The sequence below is a fragment of the Macrobrachium rosenbergii genome, chromosome 46, assembly GCF_040412425.1.
Source record: "Macrobrachium rosenbergii isolate ZJJX-2024 chromosome 46, ASM4041242v1, whole genome shotgun sequence".
Taxonomy (NCBI): Eukaryota; Metazoa; Arthropoda; class Malacostraca; order Decapoda; family Palaemonidae; genus Macrobrachium; species Macrobrachium rosenbergii.
The window spans coordinates 41,347,848-41,361,763 of record NC_089786.1 but is presented as its reverse complement, the minus strand read 5'-3'; the positions used below and the strand labels follow the sequence as shown (position 1 = coordinate 41,361,763).

Here is a 13,916-nt window from a genome sequence, read left to right as displayed (position 1 = left end):
AATGGAGAGAGAGAGAGAGAGAGAGAGAGAGAGAGAGAGAGAGAGAGAGAGAGAACCAATCTCAGCAGTTCGCAACTAAAGCTTTACTTTACTTACGAGAGTAATTGAAAACGTTCCTCAGAGCACCCGAGAAAACCTTTGGTGATCAAAGGAACGTTTTTCTTTTGTTACAAATACTTTCTCTTCTTTTGTTCTTTTCTCTCTCTCTCTCTCTCTCTCTCTCTCTCTCTCTCTCTCTATATATATATATATATATATATATATATATATATATATATATATATATATATATATATATATATATATATATATATATATATATATATATATATGTGTGTGTGTGTGTATATGTGTATACACACATATATATATATATATATATATATATATATATATATATATATATATATATATATATGCGTGTGTGTGGTGACATGGAGGGAATGTAAGTAGGGGTTGTTGATCCAAATTTCACTGAGGGCAGTAAACCGTTGATGGGAAATGGAAATGAAAGAAAAAATGTTAAAGATGTTGAGATGAATCGTTTCTTATATGGATGAAAAGATAGCTCTAAACTCTTTACAGATGGTTAGGTCATGTGCAAAGAATAGAGGACAGTAGGTTGGTAAAGTCTTAGACATTTCAGGAGCGGTAGTAAGGCGGAGGAGAAGAAGGCCTTGACATTGTTGGCTGGACTCCATGAAACGGGTACTGGCATGGATAGGTCTTAATGTTTACAGAGAGAGAGAGAGAGAGAGAGAGAGAGAGAGAGAGAGAAGAGTCAACTTTTGAAATGAATAGCGTAGTTTGTGTGAGGGTTGCCGATGTGTTATTGATGAATTTTCTTTTTTATTTATGCAGTGTAGTGCTGTTGGATTTTTTATTTTTTATCACGAGTTCATCAACGGTTTAGCAGTTAAAGAGTTAATTTAGCAACGACCTTTGTATTTTTTATTTCCTGGTGGTGGCCATCCTTACCGAGGGAAACGGCTTGCTGCTGAACATGTGCATATGGAAACATACATTCTCACGTCTTTTAAGCTGCTTTTCAGTAATACCAAAGGAGCATTGCATATTTGGGAAAATTCATGCCTATGAACCAAAAGCTCCGTATTCTTTACCCTCCATCCCTCCAAAATATAACGAAAATATTCAATAAGGGAAATATTACGTTTACACTGCTTGATTAGGAAGTGTAGATCTAGATTCGATAATAACCTCAATACCGATCAAAGTTCTAATGATATTCTTGGCAAGGAAACTGGCTCCATACGTGCCATTTTCTCCTTTGTCTAGAAAACTCTTGTAAAACTTTGCTTTTCCAGTAATATCCTTTCCTATAATAATGGTTTTTTATAGGTTTAATAAGATATATATAAATCTATATACATGTATATGCACCCTCCTGGCCTTTAAGTTTTTACGCGTTATTATACCAAAAGAAAAGTTAAGTATACCTTAGTTTTACCAGACCACTGAGCTGATTAACAGCTCTCCTAGGGCTGGCCCGAAGGATCAGACTTATTTTACGTGGCTAAGAATCAGTTGGTTACTTAGCAACGGAACCTACAGCTTATTGTGGAATCCGGACCACATTATAGCGAGAAATGAATTTCTATCACCACAAATAAATTCCTCTAACTCTTCATCAGCCGGCCGGGGAATTGACCTCCGGCCCATCGAGTGACAGTCCTCAGCTCTACCGACTCACCCAACGAAGAGCTTATATATACCAAAAAAAGAATATATATATATATATATATATATATATATATATATATATATATATATATATATATATATATATATATATATATATATATATATATATATATATATATATATATATATATATATATATATATATATATATATATATATATATATATATATATAGTGTTTTGTGTGTGTGTGTTCTAATTCTCTAGTACCACTGAAAAATTAAAGTTGTAATATTGTTTACAAATACATAACCTGGCAAATAAAATAAATAAAATGAGCAAGTATTCATTATCATGAATTTTAGTTGGCTATTATCTATTAGCATTAAAAGTCTAGTTTGTGTTCCCATCAGAATCTATTGAACGAATTCAAGTCATTTGTGAAAGGCAGTCATCCAGCTGCGAGAGGATTCAGCAGCGTTCTTGTGTCCCTTGCTCAATCCTCCCACGTAGCTTGGAAGAAAATCCTCGTTTCTCCCAATAATTCTACGCTATACGATAGCGCTGTCGAATGTTCTTTATAGGCTTGTGTGAAACCCTTGGAATCGATTAAACAACTATAAAAGCTATTAGATTATATAAACATTCGAAACTAAAATATTAAAGGACTATAATGTTCGCGTATAACAACTATTAGAGTATATAAACACTTGAAACTAAAATATTAACGGACTATAATGGTCGCGTAGAAAGGGGAATAACTCTTCTAGTTCCCTATAATATTCATTGGTTACATTCGGTCCACTGCTTTTAGCAATTCTTTCCCTTTACCGAATCGAAGTGTCTGCTGTGACTCCACAGAATATTTTCAAACCGGAACGAATATAAACTGCAAAAAGATCATATGACATCTCAACTGGAAAAATACCGATTATTTTGCAGGTTTAATTACTGCTTCACGTAAAGAAAAATATTTAATGAACTGTCATCGAAATCCCTTAATAAAAAGCTCTTTCAAAGTGATCTTGACAGTCCTCTTTCGGCGAAAACGCTCTCTGCTCTGGTGAATTTGTGATGAACAGTTGACATGTCTACTATAGTCTTTGAGGTCAATGATAATATATGGATAATAATGCTTGAGAGAGAGAGAGAGAGAGAGAGAGAGAGAGAGAGAGAGAGAGAGAGAGAGAGAGAACATTATAATCTTTACTGGTACATGTTAATGTTAGCTCTAGTCTTTATTCACCTCTGCATGTCGTTTACTATAGGTAGTCCCTTAAACCCCTTTTTTACGTGCTTTGTATGAGTTCTTTTCATATGTTGGATATGAAGTGTTTTTCCAAATGTAAATGAGCAATTATTTTTACGCAACAGGCTTGAAGGGAATCTTATCGACAAATTATACTATTCTTTACAGAATTTCTCTTTGTATAGAAAGAAAAAAATAAATAAACGCCATGGTAAATATATGTGAATAACACGTAGCTAGAGAAATCTCGAAACCGGTGAATATATGGAGGCACAAGCCAAAGCAAAATAATCTTGCAGTGATTCTGTCTTTAAAAATGTGGAACTCAGGATATTGAAACATACAGATCATCCGTTATTTCAGAGGCACAGTGGGAAGTGGAAGGAAAACAGCAAACATTTCATGTCACCTAAAATTCAGATGACTTTGCTGTTAATGAGCGTGATACCAGGCCACTTTATGGGGCTTTAAGGTCTCTTGAGTAATTTAGTAGAAATATAGGTTTGTTATTGTAAAGAATTAACATCTTCAGAAAAAATAGGAAAGCAATAACCAGTTGCTATAAGAGTGCCAAGTGTTAAATATGAGGGATGTGGAGTTAGTAATATCATAGATATGAGATGGAAAGTACCTTTATCATAGAAAGTTTAATATATATATATATATAGTATATATATATATATATATATATATATATATATATATATATATATATATATATATATATATATATATATATATATATATATATATATATATATATTAAATTTAACTGCAGGTATATAGTTAAGTATAAGTTTTTTTAGTACATCGTAGAAATTTTCATCACGGAGGTACAATTACGTAAAATGGAAGCATAGGCATGGTAGATAGGGAGATTTTTTGGAATGAAAACCTTATTAAGAAGTTTGAAAGGTTCTTATTCATAAAGTCTCCTTACCTACTGTTCCTAAACTTCCGTTTTATGCAAATGTACCTTCAATCCATGAGGAAGATTTCTACGATACACTAGGAAAATTTACATTTAATTACATACGTGCAATTGAATATAATTTCATCTAAACAAATCCCCTTACTATGGGTGGTTTCTTTAAATTCAAGGATAAACTTGGCCCTTTGATGACCTCATGTCTTGTGTACAAGTTCATTTGCCTTAGTTGTAATCTAGGGACTTAAGTGGGACCCACGCCCTGGTTGCTATGGGTCAGAGTTGATTGCCACAAAGACGTTAGTTATCGTACTGGTAGAAAACTTGCTAATCCTGAATTTTCCAGCATCAGACAACACTCCAGGAAATGAAAGCATAAAATATAATACAAAGATTTTGTAATACTGCGACGGGGACAGAATGTCAAACTACTGACAATCCTGGAATCTTTGTTTATTAAACATCTTGTTCCTCAATTGAACAAGCAGTCTTCCTCGACAGCACTTTACCTTACATGAGCTGTTGCCGGTCATTTCTAGTTTGTTCCTTTCGATTTTCGTCCTTCCTTTCTCTCTTGATGGTTGGTAATGCTATACCTAGTTTTAATTTCGTTATTTATAATTTATTATGCCCAATATTTGTATTTCAGCATTTTTAATGTTAATTGTTTTATTGTTACTTATGTCTTTTCGGCTTGAATATGAAACCTTGTGTTCTGAAACGTTTCCAATAAATGTATATTTGAGATGTACTTCCTCCTTCAACCGTCTTTACATGTACAGTATATATATATATATATATATATATATATATATATATATATATATATATATATATATATATATATACTATATATATATATGCCATTCGATAGCTATTTTGTCATGGCAGCTTGAACAACAGTAAAAGTGAAATATCTACAAAAGAAAACACATCATCACAACAACTGGCCATTTCATCAAGAAAGTAAAAAACCAGAATTTCATTGCTCTTTATGATAATCCCTCCAAAGCCTGTTTCACAAATCCTATAACTTTGGATCAAAAGCTGGTGAAATATACATTCGTAAATTCATATGCAGAACAACAGCTCTGGAAGTCAGAGATCAGTTGTTCATTTCTTTGTTACAATGGAATCAGAGAATTGCTAGTTCTATATATATATATATATATATATATATATATATATATATATATATATATATATATATATATATATATATATATATGCGTGTGTATATATATATGTATATTTAGATGGCAATTCTTTTTGTATTAACCTAGAGTCGACAGTCTTCCACACTGATGCACTAGGAACCCATCAGCTGCACTTCATTCCTTCTACATATATATATATATATATATATATATATATATATATATATATATATATATATATATATATATATATATATATATATATATATATATATATATATATATATATATATATATATATATATATATGTGTGTGTGTGTGTGTGTGTGTGTGTGTGTGTGTGTGCGTGTGTGCGTGTGTGTGTGTAGAAGGAATGAAGTGCAGCTGATGGGTTCCTAGTGCATCAGCGTGGAAGACTGTCGACTCCAGGTTAATACGAAGTCTAAAGAAATTTCTGAACATATGTGACAAATTAACTGCTGGAAACATTAATAACAAGATATTAAGATCCATTTCGTATTAATGATACACATTATACACAAAAATAAAAACATTGATCCTACATTATGAAATAACATAAAAAAAATATCCAATTCAGAATTTTATACATTGTAATACTATAGTCTAATAAGCACATCTAATTTAGTTAAATAATGGTCCTTAAAATCCGCTTAACAACATACTTCATAAACAAAAATGAGGTAAAAATTAAATAAAACTTTGAATAATCAGAGTTCTTTTTTTATATTGGGCATGCAGCGAATGTGAAAATACGCACAAAGATAAGAACAATGTTTAGATAGATAGATAGATAGATAGATAGATAGATAGATAGATAGATAGATATATAGATAGAGAGATAGGTAAAAAGACGGGCAGATAGACAGATAAGCTTTAAGTCATTATATTCACAGGCGTTAGTGAGAGCACATGTGAGCACTGGTGAATTTCTGGTGTCATGAAGAAGGAGACAATTACTTAACCCAAAAAGGGAAGGAAACTGAACTGACAGATCTCTTCCATCACTCGGGTGAATTTCTTTTACACTGAGTCTCCTTCCTCCCTGCTTAGTCATATTGCGTCTTCTTTTCACGAAATTACTTTGAAAGTTTGCTTTCAAAATTTTTTTCTTAGAGCAGTGATCCAATCTGGCCTTTTTTTTTTATCATATTTTCCTTTTCTTATATAGCAAGTTTTTGTCAAATTTTCCTCTTCGTAAGCATATCCCTACGCAATACTGATATAACATTAACACAAATGATACTTACTGTAATTAGATGAAAAGGCAACTGAGAAGGTTTCGTAAGCCTTGAGACTATTAATTTAGTTTAGCTGATGGTTTAAGGTCTGTAATTTTAAGAAACACCTTATTGAACTTTGACTCTGTTCCCTAAAGCAATGAAAGAAAATGTAGCTGAAAGATCCCCCCACAAAATCCCCCTCCCGTTTATTTGGTTACCTGAAATAATGAAGAAAACGCATACGCGAAAATCCCGTTGTCTCTTTTTGAACAACAGATAACTTTGTGCAATGCCTGAAGTTTTCTTCTGTGACACTTAGCTGAACAAAATTGATCATCAGAGTAGTTTTGAAGGTGTTGGTGGGGTGGCTGGATTTGGGGAGGCACCCTGATATCCCGAACCATAAAACATGTTCATTCGAAAAAAGAACGTCACAAAAATGAGGCACAATTAATCCGGCAAATCATTCTAATGCAATTAACAAGATTACTGAACAGTGAAATGAAAATTTATTTTAATGGTAATAAACGTATAAAAATTTCTGAACGAGATTCTGCTTAAAATGATTTATAAAAAAAAGCTAATTTCATCATGAGTGATGTTGAATCGAGGTCTTTAGAGTTTTTTTTTATGAAATCTGATTACCACAGATTTTGTGAAATAATCGGTTTTCCACCGAGCTAGTTTGCACAAAGAATGAAATTTTCAACCGTTCAAAATAAGTGTCGGGAAATACTTAGTACTTAATACTTTTATGCGAAAGCTTCGCTTAGGCTTGATTTTAAAAATTCCTGAAGAACTATTTTTAGAAAGTAATATCAAATTCACTAAATTAGTCTTACATACATATACACACGAAAATAATCTGTCACTTTTTACAGAAATTTTTCTTCTTTTAATTCACACTAATGATCAAACGCATTGAATGTGAAGCTGACATGCCGGTTTCAAGCCCAGATACGAGGTTAGGTTTAAGCTTCAAGTTGGCTCATTCTTTGATAAAAAGAAATTACAAGAGAGTACAAGAAACCGAAAGAATCTATTGCAAGTGGCAATGGGCCATAGTGAGGTCTGTAAGATGACAGAAAGCATCCAATTACGTCTTTCTCACTAAGCACCACGAAAGCAACAAAGCTTGCCAGTCGTCCTGCATCGGGAATTCCTCCTCATCCGTCGATCTTCAAATAAGTTTTCCTCTTCACCCTACTGTAGAGAACTTCCTCTTTTTCTTCCATCTTCTCCTTGGTCTTCCCACAGGTCTTCAACACAGGATGTCAGAGACGAATCAGTAATTTTGTATCTTGATGATGGTTGCTGAAATTCAAGAGATACAGTTGTACTATGAGCTGTTCCTTAGGATTCCAAAGACAACTATTATAGATCTGTTTTAAAACTCCAAGACATTGTACTAACATTATGTGTTATTTGATGGTTGTTAAGCATTCTTGCCAAAGATGGAATCTCAGAGCTTCTCGGCTCCACTAATGGAACATGAAAAGTACGAATTGATTCCCATCGGTACTCTGGGGAGGGAACCATAAAATGGTCTTATCTGAAGCAAGAAGAGCTTCCATTACGGAACATAGCAACAGATGGATCAAACCATTGAATAGTTTTCCTCTGGCCTGATTTTATTTATTAATTTTTTTTTTTTTTGGGGGGGGGACCCTCTACGAGTGCGCTTCTTGGCCACTCACTGTTCTTGCCCTGAAGCGGTAAGTATATTTCAGTTATACGTTCATGCTATTAGTTTTTTTATAACAAATCTAATCTTGTTTTACCATTGATCATACCAAACCATTGTTTTACACACACACACACACACACACACACACACACACACACACACATACATATATATATATATATATATATATATATATATATATATATATATATATATATATGTATATGTGTGTGTGTGTGTGTGTGTGTGTGTGTGTGTGTGTATATATATATATATATATATATATATATATATATATATATATATATATATATATATATATATATATATATATATATACATACACACACACACAAAGTTACGCACAGAAAAGGAGAACGTTAAAATCTAAGCACCAAGTATTTTAGTGTAATGGTTACATGTTCTGAATATAACGTCAATAAAGCAAGAAATTTTTTGTACATAAGACCACTATACATAAGAAAATGGAAATCATTTACACAAAATAACAGTGAGAACAAGTAACAAAAGGACCTTACAAGCCTACTCTTACCAAAAACAGCGTAAGTCGCAAACAGTTCAAAACGTAGTTCAATTAGTTGTTAAAAAATGATAATCACACTTATCCTTTCTAGCTACATAAAAAGCATTAAACATTATTCTTTAAAGAAAATATTAGAAAACATGATGATGAAATGAATATTCTGTCAAAAAAAAATCAAATAAATGGTATAGTGAATTCCATATTCACAAAACTTAAGAAAATTTTTTTTAATATGAAGAAAGAAAAGAAAGATAAATGTGTATATGCCTATATTTAGATACGTATAAAAGCTTTCGAGCACATACAGAACTTCAAAAGTTAAATATTTTCATCCAGTTTCTTAAAAATTTCATCATTAGTATAACCATCCAATTTAAAATGGTCAAAATTAATGTTCATTACGTCACCATGACAAAATGTTATAAGAGCCGATTCCAGGCTGTTACGTTTTTTGTTGTCTTTATAAAGAATTACTGATCTGATTTTTCTTGCCACTTGCCAGTGAGTGTGATTGTCAAAATAAAATTTATTCCAGAACGTAGCACTGGAAGACTGAAAAGTCCTTACACTATAATGATGTTGTTTTACTATTACAATCAGACTTTTTACCAGTTTGAGCCCTATATTTCATAAGTAATCTCTACAAAAAACAAATATATACACCCTCTATATGCTTTATGGAGCTTTTAATAAACATACTTCTTTCTGTGATATTGTTACATAAAGCAACATTTACGTTGAAACTTCTAAGCAAATTAGGAACTACTCTAAATTTCTCACAAAATGGTACAACTTATAAGCTGTTCAACTAGAAATGTAATTTTCTTTTAATGAGTAACAAGTTTCCTTAAGTATCTTGAAAACTTTGTCACTGAAAGAATTTGGATACTGTAAAACAAAAGCAATGCTATAAATCCTGCCAAGCTCAGGCTTTAAAAATTCCGGAACACCTATTCGTAGAGCGTGGAGAAACAGTGATGAAAATGTGGATGCTTTGACCTGATTAGTGGGATTATTATTACAATAATAATGAACATTGGAGCAGACATTTCTAGGTGTTCAGTATATCACAAACTGGGATTTATTAATAATCTTGCCAGCATGAACAACAGCAAAAAAAAAAAAAAAATAAAATAAAAGAAACAAAAATAAACCATACCTTTCTCTTCTTAAATCCAAAAATGTCCTTAACTTATTCCATGAACCTTGAGAGATGTGAAACGACGACTAGAAACTACTCGGTTTTTAGTTCTCCAATTTTTTCCCATTGTGGTGCCCCTACAAATTTGATGTCACGTGAAAGTTTTCGAACTCTCGCCCTGGCAGTGCCAACATAGCGGGACTGGTAGGTGTCCCTCAGGTGCTCAACAAGACCAATGCTGGTGAAGAAGTTGTCTGCGTGAACACGTCTTATTTGGGTGCTTGACTGTCCTGAGGAGGGTGGTGACCACTTGCCACTCATGTTCATGAGAGCCTCTTCTTCAGGCAACTGGACTGTGTGGTAGATGAAAGTAGTCCGTCCTTGATACATGAGTAAATCATGAATAATGCCATTTATTCTGGCCCTGCAGAAGAACTTGTATCCCCATTTGTCCGGCTTGTTACGGATATACTGGAGCAAATTTCCTGCCCTAGTTCCCTTATAGGCCACCATAACCTCATCTACACTTTGATGAGGTGTTTCAGGGATGCGCAGGTGGTTCTTCGTGATGGCAGTGATGATTGGCCTGACCTTGTAAAGCCTGTCTTGAGTGCCAGTGATCTGTTGGTTACCAGTGAAATGAATTCTTGCCCGCATGAGCCAAAACCTCTTCGAGGACGTAAAGTTTGCTACTTGTGACACCCCTGCGCCAGTGGTCCAGTAGTCCTCAATGGAAGGCAGGTACACCACGCCTATGTAAATCAGGATGCTGAGGAACACAAGTATCTCCGATGTATCAGTCTTGAAGGGCGTCCTGAGGTCGCTCTGCCTAGCATAAAGGTTAGTCCAATAGACTACGTGCTCCACAAGATCCAAATCGAAGAGATCACTGAAGTAGAGGAAAGGGGCAGGAATAGTCAATGTTCCTGCATGTGCATAAGGTGGCAGTGGTGGGTTGCTGATGGCCTCCTTCACCCAATTCCTTTGAACGGTGCTGCCCTGGCTGCCAGTGCCAGCCTCCTCATCCTCCTCTTCATCTGCCTACTCCTCCTCCTCTGCTGCTACTGCTATTGGGGTGGCACGGCCACACTTGACTACTGGAAAAAGAGAAAATACAACTGTCAATATCTATAAGAAACACAGAAATGCAAAACATATCTCTCTCTCTCTCTCTCTCTCTCTCTCTCTCTCTCTCTCTCTCTCTCTCTCTCTCTCTCTCTCTCTCTCTTTCTGTATATATATATATATATATATATATATATATATATATATATATATATATATATATATATATATATATATATATATATATATATATATATATATATATATATATATATATATATATATATATATATATCCTGTGAATAAAATAAAAGGAACATTAGCATGAGTGCCACAATATAAAAAAATTACCTTTCCGTTTCTTCCTTGGAAGTGACAAGAGGTTCTCTTCAACAGCATCTTCAGCTAAAGCTGCTTCGACGTACTGTTGGTAGTCAGGGTCATTGTCGTCGTCATCAGCATCAGTGTCCGCAAATTCTTTGGCAGTCCTCATCACCATAATTGGGGTCACTTGGGGAAAACTCCCTTACACCTGTGTAACCATAGGAGGTTCCAACGTGAAAAGTGAACGAAAGGAGGAATTGTTAGTTAATAGTTTGAGCAAGTAAATAATCACAATAATTAAGTTATGGAGTTTTAATGATAATAATAAAAAATTTTAATAAAAAAATTATTGTTGTACATATTTGATCAATACTATATATATCCATGCTATAATTATATTTAAATCATAAGTAGTCAAAATAGATGCTAATATTGAACTTTAGAACAAAATTTGCCCAAAAATAATCTATTTCATGGTTATTAATAATACATAGAATTAATACAATAATCAAGAACACTATTAGAATCTTCCTGAACATTCAGTTCACGAATGTGTACACTAACGTAAATGGGCACAGCATCCGATTCGGCATGTTTCATTATCAATCATACTTCCCGCTAAACCGGGCACAACATCCAGTACCGGCTGAGTTTTGTGAAACGTGGTTTCCCTCAGACGGGCACAACATCCAGTACCGACTGAGTTTGGTGAACGTGGTTTCCCTTTGACGGGACATGACATCCAGTACCGGCTGAGTTTGGTGAAATGTGGTTTCCCGTGAAACGGGCGCTCAGCCCGCACCGGATGATTACGCTGCACTTTTTTTTCGCACGAGTTTTTCGTAGTGTCAGCGGTCACGTACACTGTTCTGGATAACTTTACAATGATCAGCAAATATCTACCTATGAGCAAACAAGTTTTCAAAGTCTTACCGCCAATGTTCGAGTTTCGGTGGTGGCGAAAGTAAGAGCGTCTGGACTTACATCTACACTCTGTTTCCTTCGGGGAGTGTGTAACGCTACGCCGTTCAAGTTACCAAGCTCAAGCCTTGCGCTCACAACAGCTGAGACGTTCTGCTTTTATTGGCTGAATTTCACGGGGTCCAACTAAAGTGATTTGATTGGTCGCGGCAGCTCGCAAACATGACAAAATAAAGATCCCGGTCAGGCCCTTTGCCCGAAAAAGAGTTAAAACAACTTTCATGTATCAAAGATATGAGATCTGTAGAATTTGTGACATCATGGATTTATCATTTCATGTAGATTCATACAAATATGCATACGCACACACTAGCGCATATATACTCATGATAGATAACACAATTATGCCATTTCAAGGGGAGAAAGAACTTTCAGGCTGAAATATGAACTTAGCTTTTTTTCTTTCAACAAAAGTATGAGGGACTCTCCAAGGAACCTTGTTTGCTACAGAGGAGGGAAACGGTACACCACTAGTGGATGTAACCATTTGACTTCTTCCACTTAAGGTTCATTGACGGAGCAAAGACGCAACGATGACCATCACACTTCAGTTACGGAGGCGTTTGATGAACCACATATATTATTTTCAAGCTGTTCCTCTGCTTCTATATAAGAAGGAAAACAATGAATCCTTGAGTATGTTCTCTCTCTCTCTCTCTCTCCCCAAAGCCTCTAACAAGATGAATTTAGTGACATTTTACACTACTATGATGAGGGAAAACAACATAAATGCAAAAATCAAAAGAATAGTATTAAACTAAAAAGGGACTACAGAGCAAGTATAATGTGTGAAATAAGCTGATAAACAAATACAATGGAATATTATGAGAGATAAGAAAAACAAATGAAAAACCAGAAAGAGAAAAGGTGAAATTGTGAGTAAATCGTTTTGAGATAAAGATGGAAAAGTATCGCGGTGCTATTCTACATTGCTTAGGCTGCTCCCAGGTGGACTTGCTGTAAATAGTACTGACACTTCGCACATGACACTTCTGTTCGTTACGTTCATATAAGGCCAAAATTTTGTAACAATACTATCAATTTGTTATTTCACTTTGCCTATTCAGTCAACTATAAGTCTCGACTTGTACGCCCTCCTTTTCATATACGCTGAAGCCTCGGCCAAAAAGCGGTTCAGCCTTATTTTGATCCTCTACGAATCTCTCTCCAGATCTGGAGGTCACTCTGATGGGTTTCTCCCTTCCACAAGACGAAACAAAACAGTTGTTACTCCAGGATGGAAGTTAATGGTGCCCATAAAATGCCATAGATTGCCGGAGCAGCAGTTGCGACAAAAAGCAATGAAAAATAAACGCTTGATCACTTTTCACCAAAAATCGACTAAAGAATTGGGAAAAACACTCCAATTATCCAAATATTCTTACAGGAACTTATTGGTGTAACCAATGCAGTTTCCTTTAACTAAACCTTGCCGAGATATTCCACCAAAAAAGGTACCCCACTATATAAAACGAAAATACCAATGAAACAAATGAAGCCAGTAAACAGACGGGGTGAGGGAAATTCGAATGCATGCGCATGCATTCACTCGTTCCAGATTACTGTAGCAAATACAAAAGCAAAAGATTCAGGGTTTAAAATGGGCAGCCATTAGCATAACATCGCAGCTTTCATGGTTAGAATAACAAGCGTTGCAACAGGAACGATAAAAGCTTGACCCGCTGAACAAAGCACTTTAGTTTGAAGAAAGCACTTTTTTTTTTGAAGAAACAAACATTTTTCTTTTCTTTTTTTTCTTCTAATTGCATGGAACATTTCAATCTTTCATTTTTATTTTTCTTTTTTACCTTAATTGCATGGTTTTGGTTATTTGTGAATTTTTCCTCATTTTTAATTTTCGTCATCGACAAATAATAACCAAAGATTTTTTTTTACAAAATAGTCTTCATAACCAATAACCAAAAAAAAAATTGTAT

General features: G+C 34.3%; 1 protein-coding gene across 1 annotated transcript; it reads right to left on the bottom strand.

Annotated features, from left to right (window-relative positions):
- Nucleotides 1–7,440: 7,440 nt before the first annotated feature.
- Nucleotides 7,441–11,173, bottom strand: LOC136830454 (piggyBac transposable element-derived protein 3-like). The gene is made up of 4 exons (XM_067089989.1): nucleotides 11,026–11,173; nucleotides 10,655–10,706; nucleotides 9,751–10,498; nucleotides 7,441–7,551 (listed from the first exon to the last, which is right to left on the bottom strand). The coding sequence occupies exons 1-4, from the start codon at nucleotides 11,171–11,173 to the stop codon at nucleotides 7,441–7,443; spliced, it is 1,059 nt and encodes a 352-aa protein (XP_066946090.1).
- Between the last annotated feature and the right edge of the window lie 2,743 nt (nucleotides 11,174–13,916).